Source organism: Lindgomyces ingoldianus, assembly GCF_010093535.1.
Source record: "Lindgomyces ingoldianus strain ATCC 200398 unplaced genomic scaffold BDR25scaffold_45, whole genome shotgun sequence".
NCBI lineage: Eukaryota > Fungi > Ascomycota > Dothideomycetes > Pleosporales > Lindgomycetaceae > Lindgomyces > Lindgomyces ingoldianus.
The window spans coordinates 350,281-363,196 of NW_022985206.1; the positions used below are offsets into that span (position 1 = coordinate 350,281).

Below are 12,916 nucleotides of genomic sequence, written 5' to 3' on the forward strand. Positions count from 1 at the left end.
AAAAAGAAGCGAAGAAGATACTAGCAGATTAAAGAAATCTACGAAAGTTAAAAAATATAGAGTATAGGTAGGTATTTGTGCCGACAGACTTACTAAAATTATATTTAGATAGAAAAGTTATTACACTAGCATATAGTTACTAATCAACTTACACCTACCTAACTATAGAAAAAAGCCTTGTGCGCGTGGTTTGCTTCGTTTAGGAGGCCTATAGTAAACAGGCGACCTGCGTCCTGCGCACGATAGTGACATGTTCCTAAAACTTATCCCCTTTCTTGCATATACATAGATCCGTAGGCTCCCTCCATGGCAACCAGCTCAGTTCCTCATGGCCTTAGTGCTCCCAAAAGCTTCACAGAATAAGATAGTTGTATAATAATAGTCTCTCACCCAGCTGTCAAGTAGCCAAAGAAACCACAGTTCTTAATGCCTCTATCATTCTATAAGAGAACCCCTCTACTAACTTGAGCAACCCACTCACCCACCCTAGCAATGAAAGCGGGTAGAGGATGATTCATATTAATGACACCCATGATGCTGACTTTTTGAGACTCCAGAAGCAGGAAACAAACAAAATTTTGTTTTATTCCGAATGTGAGGTCCTGCTCCTAAAATCTCATCAAAGACACATAACAACTGAAGTTATCCCAGGTGTATCCACTATTTACGCCAGTCCCCAACACCCAGTAACAAATCCCAAACCCCCACACAAAATACACTCAGAGCGATACAGTCTCTCAACAGCCTTACATCCTCTCACTCACTAGAGCCTTCCTATCACACCATCCTTTCTAGAAACCAATAACATCAATCCATCACATCAATCCCCCCGAATAGCTCCCACTACGCCCGAAACAGCCACCACTATTGCTGCCTCCAGGATTACTCCGACCCTATTCCTATCTTCCATCAACCTCGATTCATTGACAAGAACCACGATACCCATGGTAGCTCTACAAGTTTGCAAGTGCCCGTAGGCTCAAATAGCGATGTGACAGATGAAGGATATGATACATTTAGTTGTTGGGATTTTTCTGTGCATTCGAGGAAGGGGGGAAAGGGGAACAGAGATAGGATATGGGTGGGCCGTGTGTCCTGGGGGAATAATGCTTGTGTTGGCGTGGGTAGAAGACGTGAGGTCGCAGTTGGTGAGGAGGGTCTTGGCTGAGTATGGGTCTGCTAAATGGCACAGAAGAAGCTGGATTTTGCTGTGTGCGATGAGTGTTTGTGACACAGGGCAGATTTTTGTGGTATATTTCACAGACGTGGAAATCGACGAAAGTGTGAAGCCTAATTCAGGCGAGACTTTGAGATCGGGCTGCAGTGCTACTAGGCTAGAGACCCCAACCTTATGTTCTTTGGAAAATAATGTTTATTAACTGAGGTTGAGGTGGAAGAGATATTTTCAGCAAAGCGACCGAGCTGTTCACCAAAATTTCCACAGCGCTAGATAGTCTGGTCGGTCAATATAACTGCCCGCCCTTCTTCTGACCTGAGTTAGTGAGCTGGATTACTTCATCCTGCCCACAACCGGCAATAGCTTCGGAGCATATAATATGCTGATTTTTAACCACAGATGGCGTTGACATATTAGATATGGCAAATGCACTTTTAAAACCCTGCACCTTGCAATTACTTACAGAAACGATTCCTTTCTAACTCACGATGTCAAACCTGTTTCCCCCTCTAATCGCGGTCCCGCCCCCAAACCCTTTCCCTCAATCTCCTCACCTCCCCTTTGACCTGCCTCATCACGCCATCCCCGCATATTTCTCTTTCCATTCTCAATTCATCAACCCACTCCATCAAACCCATAAGTATTGAAGCCTCAGTCTCACGCTACCAACCTCCCAAACCTCCTCACTGTAAAATATCATCTCTCGACTTCCATGAAATAGATGTATCGTGCTATCCACCATCGTTGGGTTAGACTTTCGAGAACAAGAAAAAGGGAAAGAGTAGGGAGGCAGGAAGGGAATAGCAGGGAGGATAATGGCGGAGGAGGTGGAGGGAGGGGAGTGGGAGCGAGGAAGGTCTTCAGTGGAGCATGACTCTCTGCCTTGAAGCGGAGGGAAAGGGAAAGAGATAGCAGGATGCTTTATATAGCGTTAAGTAACCCTCTAAATGCATCTCACCCCATCGTGTCCCGGTTTCATCCACCAGGGGCTACCAATATCGCTCATCGATTACATCCATCCACATTGATTATAAATGGAAAATGGGACGTGGAAAGTCTACGGCCGAATGAGGGCTCAAAGAAGCACTTAACAATCGAGACAAAATAACTCCCAGGTCTTGGTATATACTTTTACAGGTGATTGGGTAACAAAAATACAACGATATCCATTTTGAGATGGTGGTACGTGTGGCGAGCGAACGATAGTGTGGACGAGCACTCCAACGAAGGAATTTGAACGACTGCTTCGCCAGCACGCTAATCTGCGGTAGACAAGTATCCAAAGAGAGAAGAACGACAGTATTAGGATCAAAAATTAGGAGCATAACACACAATGATGCTGAGCGCATCGGCATAGGAGAGGAGAGATGTAATACGGTAGTACCGGTAAAGGAAGGAAGCGAGTGTGATGCAGAGCAGAAATGCTACATTAGCAACGCCAGAAGACGCCTACAGAAACATGTTCAAACGCGTCCCGTTCAAGTCTCGTCTCGTCTCGTCTCGCACTACACTACATTGCACTACAGCGCACTGCACTGCAGAGCAGATACATGGCTACACCCAACAACCTTCAATTCTCACTCCGCTCCAAGCCCCAAGCTCCAGGATCAATAACAATTCACCAACCATACATCCTTAACCGAACAAGACATGCATACAGCCAGCCACCCCTTTCGCATCATCACTATCCACAGCCATTTACCAGCACCACGATCAAAAGCCTAACTCCAGCCTACCCACCCTCTCCCCATAACCCTCCAAACTCTCACTTCACCACTCCTCAAATCCCCCATCCTCCAACTCTCCACCTTGACCTTCCTACTCTCCCTCCCCTGATCCCAAACCCTAACCTTCTTTTTTGTCCCATCCCACTCCACCACCACACCCACATGATCCGGCTTTCCCACATCCGTACTATACTTCGCATGCATCGCGCCATGCTTTCCCTGAAACCTCGCATTCCTGAAAGAAATAATATCTCCCGGTCGAATCTCATCATACTGCTGAGTCGACGCATTCGCAAGGTTCGCGTAGACAAGTGCGCCGAAGGCGCGCGTGGAGATGGGACGGAGGGCATCGGGGTAGGGACACAAGAGTTCGTGGATGAGCGCATATGGGGTGCCATCGCCGACGACGGTGCCTTGTTTTGATTCGATATCCTTCGCGATGCGGAGGCCGTAGTTTTCGTGCGCGTTTTCGAGTTGGTCTTGTCGGAGACGGCCGGGTGGTGGGTCTTGGCGTTGTTCGAGGTGGACGGAGGAGACGTTGTTGGCTTCGAAGCGCGCGGTGATGACGGTTTGAGAGTAGTCCATATAGAGGACGAAGACAGCCTTTTCGATGGTGTTGCCAGAACGGGATTCATCCATTTCGATCAGGATATCTTTGCGGCCTTGTAGAGATGGCGGAGCCATGTTGGGTTGAGTCCACCAGTGAGAAGATTGGCCAAGGTCGATGTCGGTGGCGATGAATTCTTGGCTTTGAGATGGTCGAGGCTGGTCCACAGAGACACGTGCTTGCTGGGTGACGCGGTTGACGTCGAGAGACTTCCGTCCTACAGTCGCTCGAGTTTGCTGGGATGGCTCTGGTGGAGGGGGCGGAGGGGCAGAACGCTCTTGTGGTGGAGGGGGCCGGTGCTGGTGAGGGGGAGCTTGAGGAGGGGGTGGGGGTGGTCGGTCGTGAGACTTCCGAGGTGCTGGTGCTGAGTAAAGGTCATCGTCGTCAGATGAATCAGCAGCTTGTTGTTGGGGCATTGGAGGCATCGATGGAGGCATTGGAGGCAGAGCAGGAGGTGGAGGTCGACTTTGAGGCAGTGGAGGCTGAGCCTGTGGGGTGGGAGGCATGGGCTTTGGTGCAGGTGGTGCTCCTCTTCCAGGTGAAGCGACATACTTATATGGATCGTAATCATCATCATCCTCGTCCATCCCTCTAGAAGGTGGAGGAATGGGCGGGGGAGGTGGGACACCTCGCGGAGCATCCACTGACACCCTGCTCGGTGGTTGCTGTGGTGGAGGGGGCGGTACGGCACGATGTATCGATGGGGGCAAAGGGGGCATTCCAGAGGGTACCGTTGGAGAGCGCACTGGAGTCTCATCAGCGGTCGTGCTTTCATCTAGACTAGACTCCCTCGCGTGAGCCTTCAGAGCATCTTTGTGGGTTGCGCCAGGTGCAATATCGGTGTCATAATCACCCTCATATTCCGTCTCACCCTCACTGCGATCAACTTTCCTAGATATGCTGTCAAAGGTGGCCTGCCGTGATGGAGGAGCTTGAATTGGCGGAGGAGGAGGAGGCGGCCGCGTCTGGGATGTTGGGGATAGCGTTGGACTGGCTAACGGGATCGGGGGCATTCTCTTGTCAGAATCCTGTGACATTTCGTCCGATGCGAGATAGGAGCTACGCTTGGAAGGTGGATGAGCGGATGGTGTCTTGGGAGAAGTTGCAGAATGCGGCGCCGGTGGCTCTGTCATTTCGTCGCCAGATTCTGAACCTGGACTTGGGGAACGAAGTTGCGAGAGAGGAGCCGGCCGAGCTACATTATCGTCAGTATTGCTCGCTAGAAAAGGGATTTCATACTCACAAGCTGACGGGATAGGAGGAGGTACTGGCCGATCAGAGGTCGGCAGCGGTGGAGGCACAGGCCGTCCTACACCGAGTTAGCGCACCGTTTTAAATTGAGAGGTATGTAATATTCGTCACAATAATCTAAACCTACTGGAGACGCTCACAGTCATCACGTACTCCGACGTTCCGTCAAAAGTGACATAGGTCTTTGATACGGTCTCAGAGGATGACAACTGAAAACATTCCAGAGATTCACGAATGATGCCATCAACAGGTTTACGAGGAATGAGAAACTTACTCTCTGTAGGAACAGGCGGAGGTCGGTCTCCAGTTGGTGTCCGCTGAATCGTCTGTTGGGGTGTAACGTCCTCAACATCGGAAAGATCGTCTGCGTCATGTGTACTCTGGATTGGATGAGGTGCATCGTCTTCCCTCCCAACTGCCAGAGGGGCATGTTCCGATTCTGGACTCTTGACAGCTGGCATACCGGGGACCGGTATCATGGGTACACGCTGCTGCGGCATTGCATATTCTTCGCTGTCGCCGGTGGCCTTCCTTTCGGGCCTCTTCTTCTTTGGAGGTAAACCACCCATTGGCATGCCCCCAGGAGCTCCGAACATGCCCGCCATGCCCATGCCACCGCTCATCTTTGCCATGCGCTCCCTCAGCTCTAATCGCCGTCGTGCCTCGGCATCCATCTCGTCTTCTTCTTCTTCTTCTTCTTCCTCTTCCTCCTCTTCGGCACCTTCTTCATCGCCAACATCTGCCTCTTTCGATGGCGCTGTAGCTGCACGCTCTGGCAGTGCTCGGTGCTTGGTCGCTTCGTCATTTTCCTCAACACTTGTCGACTCGCCTTCGGCATCTTCCGTGTCCCCGGCACCTGATTGGTCCGCGTCATTGGCATCACTCAGAAGCTCCCGATTGGGCGGCAATACTTCAGGCGACCTCATGCTATGAGAAGTTCTTCGCGGACGGCCACCCTCCACGGATGCGCGTTCTTTTGACTCAATGCTCGTCACCTTCTCCAATGCTGCGCCCTCCTCCTCATGGTGCGCTCTGTTTTCATGCGACTCGGCTCGCTTCTTCATTGGGGGTTTCTTTGGCTTCTCTTTCTGAATCGCCGCAGCACGTTGGGCCTGCTCCTGCTGCTGTTTTTGCAGGAAGGCAATGCGCTCTTTCAAAGTCATGGGCTTTGGCTGGTCTTCTTCATCTGCTTCATTGGATGCACCGGTGTCATGTGCAACGAGGCCAGCCTTCTCCGCATTCTGCTGATCCTGGGCTTGGCGTTCAGCGATTTCAGGATCTTCGTCTCGGCGATACACTTTCGTTTGGGGAGCCTCACGAGGAGGAGGCACGTATGCATTGCGGCTTGGCGGAGGCGCGACGAAGGGTTTCTTGATGAAAGTGCTTGGTGGCCCGCCACCTGGTTTGAAGGGCGTTATTGGAGCTGCTGCAGGCGCGTTGAAAGCAGCAATGCGGTCGCGGAAGGAGCTTGACTTGGTGGCCACGGGCGGAGGGGCTTTTTTCTCTGCTAGGGGGGGCGGAGCAGGCTTGGGGGCAGCGGGCTGTTTCTGCAGAGGTTCTTGTGCTCTCGCACTCGCTGCAGAGAGGGAAGACGTGGGGGACACCGGGGCTTTGGCGGGCGCGGGGATCTCTGCGGGTGCGGTTTTCTCTGCGGGCGTGGTTTGCGGCTTGGGGGTGTCTAGCTCCTCAGGCTCAACCGGAGTAGCCTCTTGCTGTTGAATCTCAGGCGTTGGGGGTGCCACAAACGCGGGAGCCGTCTCCAATGGCTTGTGACGAGAAGCTCTGTTGGGGCGGGGGGGAGGCGCCGGCTCGTACTTCTCGACGAAGTTTTTGGGGAACAGACCATCCTTCTTGTTTCCGCTGTCATCGACGTACTCGCCCACGTACCAGTCCGCATCTTCCTCCTCCGTGACGGTTATGATCTGGCCCGCGGGGAAGCTCAAGTCATCCTCGTGCGGCGACGAGTAGTCGTACACCGCCTTGACCTTAAAACTCGGCATCGTGGAGGATGTGCGGGGGGCGGAGGGAGGAAGCCAGGACGGCGGGAGAGCTGGAGCAACACGCAGGCAGCTATTTCCGGCGACGAGACGGAGCTGGAGCAGGATTCGGACAATGTTTCAGGCGTGGTGGAGCGGAGCGGAAGGCGATGGGAATTACGTAGGGCTGCGATCTGGTGGCGTCGTCAGCGTCTGCGGCGTTGCGGGGCAGCGGGGTGCAAAACATGGCCTTACCGTTCACCGTTGGTGGTGATATAGGGAGAGTGGAGTGTTAATGGGAGATTGCCTGGGGGGTTTTTGGAGGGGCCACTGTGTCGTGTCTTGTCTTCGTCATGCAGAGCCAGCAAGCGTGGGCCCGATGCGCAGCCACGCCCCGCGCCAAGCCCGCCGCCTTCCTTCCACCTCTCCAGAGCAACAGGTGCAGGGAGCTGCTCTCCCAGCTTCACCTCACCATCAACACCCCGCTTTGGGCTCGCCCCTCTAGCATGGCACCCAAATCCATCCTCAAGAAATCTACCGTATCAACAAACGAGCCCTCTGCCTCCTCGCCATTCACGCAGCGCCACCGAGACACGGCCTTGCACCATGCAAACCTCATTGAGCAGCAGAAGGTCGTCGAGAAGGAGGTTCTGCAGTCGATAATCACCCTCCTTGACTTTCCAACGTCACCTGATGCAGACCCAACTCGCCCTGCGCCATCCGATGCACTCCGTTTCCAGGACCTCATAATCTCATTCCAGACCTCGGACTACGATTCGCTCATCGAAGAGCGGAACATTGCCGACAAATGCGGTTACGCGTTATGTCCTCGCCCGAAGAAGAAGGCGCCTTCCTCTGCTCGGAAGCAGTTCATTGAGACGGACAAGGGTGTGGAGATTGTGGATAAGAAGACCCTTGAGGTATGGTGTTCGGAAGACTGTGCGCGGAGGGCCTTGTATGTCAAAGTGCAGCTCAGCGAGGAGCCGGCATGGATGCGAAGGGGCGGTGTCGGCGACAAGATTGAGCTTTTGGTCGAGAACGCCGCGGAGCACCACAAGGCGCTTCCCTTGAGGCTTAAACAAGCACCTGCGTCGAAACCCGTGGTGGAAGAGGAAGAGGAGGATATTGCCGGAGCCTGGGCTGCTAGGGACGACGCATTGGCAGACCTAGCCCTCGAGCGCGGCGAGAAGCCCGGGCGACTAAGCAAGGCGAACAGGGAGCTTCTCCAGACGGACATTAAAGAGAGGGTGCAGAGCACGCCTCCTGCGCCGCCGGAGCCTCCGCAGTCTTCAGGGCAGTCACACATGGCCATCGAAGGACATGTGCCGAGAGCAAACAAGTCAAATGAGAGCGACGATGAGGATGGCCAAGACTGGGACAAGCATTTACCTGGTTGAAAGCGACCTTCTCCACTTTGTATCATTTTATCATGTGCGTGAAACGCTGGGTTTCGGAACACTGTCGCCAGGAAACCGTTCCACAAAAACATCGGATCATTAAGCACCCCAACCCCAACCCCCAGGGGTTTCGAAGCCAGGTACAAGCTTGATTTGAACCACATTAAGACAAATTCAGGCTCACTGATTTGACGAGAAGGCCAGGGGAGTAATATAGATCCACCTACGCATCTAATTAGTTTGGAAGGCTCGAATTGGCAAAGAGTGTTGCCCCAAAGGCACGGTCACGAGACCGCGGCAGTATAGAGAGATGAAGCGAATACAGTAATAGTGTTACCCTTTCCAATAATTAGGTTCTTTAAGAATCACGCCTACACCAAGGTGACAATGATTTGTGCATTCACGTGATGGAAAGTACGGACGCATGCTCGGCTCTAAGTTATTCCGACCGAGAAGCTTCAAAGATTCTTATCCCACACCTCCCACACCCACATCAACACATCCACTTCAGCCGGCATTGACATCCCCACGGCTGTCGCATCAACATGGCCCTCCGCCGACAGAATCTCTCTCCCACAGCGAACCTCCTCCGCAACTCTCGCCTCTTCTCGCTGCCGGACCCCCTCCCACGTCCTGTCGTCGCCTCTCAAGTCTTCGGCTCTGGCACCACCAAGTCTTCCGATACCGCAACCCTCCCTTATCCTACACACCAGGCCATTGCTACAACTCCAAGCTCCCTTGCACGAGGTGATTGGGGTTTAAAAAGGCCTCTACCATCGCGATCACATCTCGTACAGTCGAGCAAGCCAGTCGTGAGGATAAAGCAATTGGATACAATTGAGCATGTGACCGACTTTGAATCAGCGAGCGACCATGTGCGGACAAGAGAAAAATTTATCGAGATGGGCACACCCATCGTACGAGGCGAAACAGGGAACACGGACACATCCGGTATCAGGAAGAGCGCGTTCGAAGAAGCCGTAGATGTCACAAATTACGACGGTATAGATGCATTAGATGAAGCCGGGATGTTCTTCGAACAGTTGAAGCAAAATGCAGATAATAATGCAAGCGAGAATGAATTCACACCCACAGCCCGTTCCCACAAAAGCCCCCCTCCACCAACCAGCATCCGCTGGAAACATGGCGGACCCTGGATACCAGGTATGAGCGACATGGAATTCAAAACCTATCTCTCCAAAGATCTTTCTTCCCGCCAGGCAGAATTCACCCGCTATCTCATCCAATGGGTAAAAGATAAACTCTACACGCAACGCACCGCTGCATTCCTCAACTCCTCCACCCACGCCCTCGACCCTACAGAAGCCGAAACACAATACACTGAAAAAGAAAAAGAATGGAGTACCTTTACCCCCTCTGACATCTCCACCGAAATCCGCAATCTGCGACGCCAATGCGCATCCAATCCCCTCAACTCCGACCTCTTCCAAAAACTCATCATCCCCTTCCTCCGGCTTCCCCCCATGCGTGTAAAATCTACGACCTTCTCCCCCGATGTTCTTAAAACCCTCCGCGGGGAGAAATTCACAGACAACACTACCCCTATCTCCACACACCCGTCTGCGGGTCTCGGCTACCTGCGAACCAAAGCCTACATGGCAAACCACCCGATCCTTGGTCCCCAACGGTATCCACCCCCCATCCAAGCGCGCGTCATCCAACCGCGGCAAACTGGCGTCATGAAGGAATCCCAAGCACGTCTCGGTGTCGCTGGTTTCGTGACGAACGATGAATACCGCGATGGCGGCAATCCAGGAAAATCATACAACCGTAATAATTCCGACGTTCAGTTCCTAGACATCGTAACGCCTGGTGGTTATAAACTGGAAGTTGAGCCGGAATTCGCGGCCGTGGGTTCCGACGGTAGGGTGAACATCAGGATTCAAAGGAGGGTGGGGGAGTCAGTGCAGGTTAAGCGGGGATTGTTGGTTGATGTGCCGCCGATGCGGGAAACCACATCATCTTCTGACGTAATTAACCCGAAGAGCTTTGGGCTGGGGAAGAGTGGGATAAGGGAGCTGGATGCGCAGGGTGAAGCGTTCGGGGAGGCAGAGACAGAGGCAGATAGCGTAGATTTAGACAGGGCGACCAAGGCATTTTTTGAGAATTTGAAGGGCTGGGAGGAAAAGAGGAATGAATAGTGAGGTTACCAGAACCCCCAGCGCCTTTGTATCCCACAAATCCTACATGGAATGACCTGTAGAATATGTTATGTTGTATTTTTTCTGTAACATATATACACATACATGGCCCCAACCCAAACACCACATTTTCTAAATTAAAAAAACTACCGCGCGACGAGCCTACCTTCGTTGCTGCCATGTCCAATGCCTAAGACGTTAGTTCTCTAAGCTTTCGAACCCATACCTACATTTACATCACAAACTCAAGTCATCAGGGCATAGAATGATATCATCACCCCTCATTGTTCTGTCACACTATATGCATCTGTGGTATGGTAATGAGGAAGATAGGGGAAACGTACAGCTCATCTAGACCGCTATTGCACCACTGCAAGTTGCACAGTCACAAGTTGTCTTGATAACGAAATAGCTACGGTGTTAGGCATTGACCCGACTCTACTTATAGCCATCATCACCGTACATCATACATATCAAGACCGATGAAGCCACACAAAACAACTGTATAGCGAACACAATCAAGTGGTCTTGTACAAGTACTTCAGAACTAACGACCTGCTGTATTTAACCACCGAACGTGGAACACGACACGGGTAAGTTCGAACAGAAACTGCGCCTTGTTGACTTCTCCCTCTTTCTAGCAAAGAGGTTTGATAGAAAAATCCACCCTGGTCGTGGTCTATGTTATGTGATATCATGCTGTAGGTAGCGCTGAGTGGTGTGATGGGGATTGCACGTGTGGCGTAGTGGGCGAAGCAGATGCTGAAGTTTGGAACATCTCGAAGGGGGATAGCAAGAGGCAGCGTAACCAATCGGAAGTAATACAATTTAACTGGGAGTTTTCAACCGCCCTACAACTCAGTTTGTTAGTACAATTATACAATTACTAGAGGAGCAGAGGGGACTACAAGTTATAGTTAGTACAAACTAATTTACTGTACTTACACTATAATTACTAAGAATTAGTTTATAGTACAATTAAATAGGGCAGATTTTATGTAATTAACTAACTTACTAAGCTTACTAGCAACTAGCTTATAATAAAGCTAATTCTTTTACAGCTGTAGCGCTTAAATTGTTGCTCTACTAAAAAGATTCTTTTTAAAAGTAACAGTCCTTCTGCCTCTAAAAAAAGCTCTCTTGCAGTTGCAACTAGCAGCTAGTATAGAGAGGAAATTAAGGGCTATCTTAAAAACAGTAGGGTACTGTAAACAACTAATCTAGAGCTACTAAACAAGTAGATCTGTATACATTAAACAGGTTATAAGATAGACAATGCAAAAATAGGTAATTCCTTACTGTTTTTTTATACAATTATACTAAGAGGCAATACAGAAAACTCTGCTAGTTGCACTGCCTATAGCCCTTACGTACTCTGTACAACAACAACCTTACCTTAGGCCTCACCTTAAACTTTACTACTAAAAAAGTCTATACAAGTTATAATACAATATACTTTTTAGGCTTAAGTACAATTTAATACAACTTAGAGACCCACTATAACTCTATAATGCACGTGATTGTAATGTATTGTATTCTACGAATTGTAGTCCTTCCTGTTGGTCACGCTGGCAAAAGGGTGGAGGGAATTGGGAGAGGGTCAGGGGATCTGGTGCGAGGTTTTTGGTGATAAACACAGAAATTATGTCCGTGATAATGGGAGATGCTTCCTGGAGGCTAGAGACCGAGAGTGAGGGAGACGGAAGAGGATCTCTGAGCAGGCGGGTCGAACGTATACTAGCGCTCCCTGAAATAAAGTTGGAAATTGGTAAGTCTGTTGAAAATAGGTACTGGTTTATAAGAAAGAGCGAAGTGACGGGTGTATGGAACAAGCCCAACAGCGGTTCTCGCAAGTTACACTCGTTCGGTCTAGAGCCCAATCTTAGGCTGCAGCCCAGTGTGTATGAGACATTGCCGTTGAATCTTGGATGTGAACGGGCAATGGTCACTACAGGCTTCTGGATCTAGCGAGGAAGGGGTTAGGTGGGTAGAAGCAGCGTGTCCTTCCTGGAGAGTAAATGTGCAAAAATACATATCGCATATGGTAATTGCTTGAAGCGGTGAAGACGGAAGGATGTGGCAACTGCGCAAAAGAGGATGTCCATACGCACTCTGCAAGGCACAGTGTGCGCAGATTCGCACGAAGCAGTAGAGACTGTGCACCAGCCAAACTCGACTCATACCTCCTCACCTGATGAGAGAACTCGAAACACAGGGCTGTGGACCTACTTGATGAGTGGAGCGGGCAGGAAGAAAGCAAGACACGTGATATCCACCATACGCGTACGGCGTAGCGCTCTCCCATCCTCATCTGACCCGAATCCTTCCCCGCAAACAAGGCTGCAGCCTACACCCACCCTGCTCAAACTCCCGCCGCCTACTTCGGCCCATCCATCCCGCCCGTCCTCCTCACCCTCAGAGTGGCAAGCATCCTCAGCTGGACAGGGGACACATTCCCATACCTAAATGCTCCTTCCTAGTCCTCGGAGTCATAGCATACACAAAACGATTACATTTGGGGGCTATGATTGGGCCTCAACAGTCTTAAGTGAACGTTCTGTGGCGTAGTTCCCGAGCCGCGGAGAGCGCTGTGGCGCTGAGGAAATGCTGAAGGATTCT

The 12,916-nt window shown here is 51.1% G+C and overlaps 4 protein-coding genes across 4 annotated transcripts; 3 read left to right on the plus strand and 1 right to left on the minus strand.

Moving 5' to 3' along the window:
* Nucleotides 1-2,508: 2,508 nt before the first annotated feature.
* Nucleotides 2,509-7,067, minus strand: BDR25DRAFT_346697 (uncharacterized protein). Its single transcript, XM_033694174.1, has 4 exons — nt 6,994-7,067; nt 5,037-6,932; nt 4,755-4,820; nt 2,509-4,706 (listed from the first exon to the last, which is right to left on the minus strand). Exons 2-4 carry the CDS (start codon nt 6,760-6,762, stop codon nt 2,899-2,901), a joined length of 3,600 nt encoding a protein of 1,199 aa, XP_033541340.1. The 5' UTR covers nt 6,763-6,932; nt 6,994-7,067; the 3' UTR covers nt 2,509-2,898.
* Nucleotides 7,068-7,184: 117 nt separating this feature from the next.
* BDR25DRAFT_271811 (uncharacterized protein) lies at nt 7,185-8,468 on the plus strand. The gene has a single exon (XM_033687274.1). It carries the CDS (start codon nt 7,245-7,247, stop codon nt 8,133-8,135), a length of 891 nt encoding a protein of 296 aa, XP_033541341.1. The 5' UTR covers nt 7,185-7,244; the 3' UTR covers nt 8,136-8,468.
* Nucleotides 8,469-8,640: 172 nt separating this feature from the next.
* BDR25DRAFT_307203 (uncharacterized protein) lies at nt 8,641-10,347 on the plus strand. Its single transcript, XM_033690798.1, has one exon. It carries the CDS (start codon nt 8,681-8,683, stop codon nt 10,295-10,297), a length of 1,617 nt encoding a protein of 538 aa, XP_033541342.1. The 5' UTR covers nt 8,641-8,680; the 3' UTR covers nt 10,298-10,347.
* Nucleotides 10,348-11,941: 1,594 nt separating this feature from the next.
* BDR25DRAFT_346700 (uncharacterized protein) lies at nt 11,942-12,888 on the plus strand (the record flags this gene model as incomplete). Its single annotated transcript, XM_033694175.1, has 2 exons — nt 11,942-12,065; nt 12,423-12,888. 2 exons carry the CDS (start codon nt 11,942-11,944, stop codon nt 12,761-12,763), a joined length of 465 nt encoding a protein of 154 aa, XP_033541343.1. The 3' UTR covers nt 12,764-12,888.
* Nucleotides 12,889-12,916: the final 28 nt, after the last annotated feature.

Coding starts and splice junctions, on each gene's coding strand:
- BDR25DRAFT_346697 (XM_033694174.1), bottom strand. CDS start 6,762: ATGCCGAGTTTTAAGGTCAAGGCGGTGTACGACTACTCGTCGCCGCAC. Junction 4,821..5,036: donor TCCGCCTGTTCCTACAGAGA/GTAAGTTTCTCA, acceptor AACTCGGTGTAG/GACGGCCTGTGCCTCCACCG. Junction 4,707..4,754: donor TCCTCCTATCCCGTCAGCTT/GTGAGTATGAAA, acceptor ACGATAATGTAG/CTCGGCCGGCTCCTCTCTCG.
- BDR25DRAFT_271811 (XM_033687274.1), top strand. CDS start 7,245: ATGGCACCCAAATCCATCCTCAAGAAATCTACCGTATCAACAAACGAG.
- BDR25DRAFT_307203 (XM_033690798.1), top strand. CDS start 8,681: ATGGCCCTCCGCCGACAGAATCTCTCTCCCACAGCGAACCTCCTCCGC.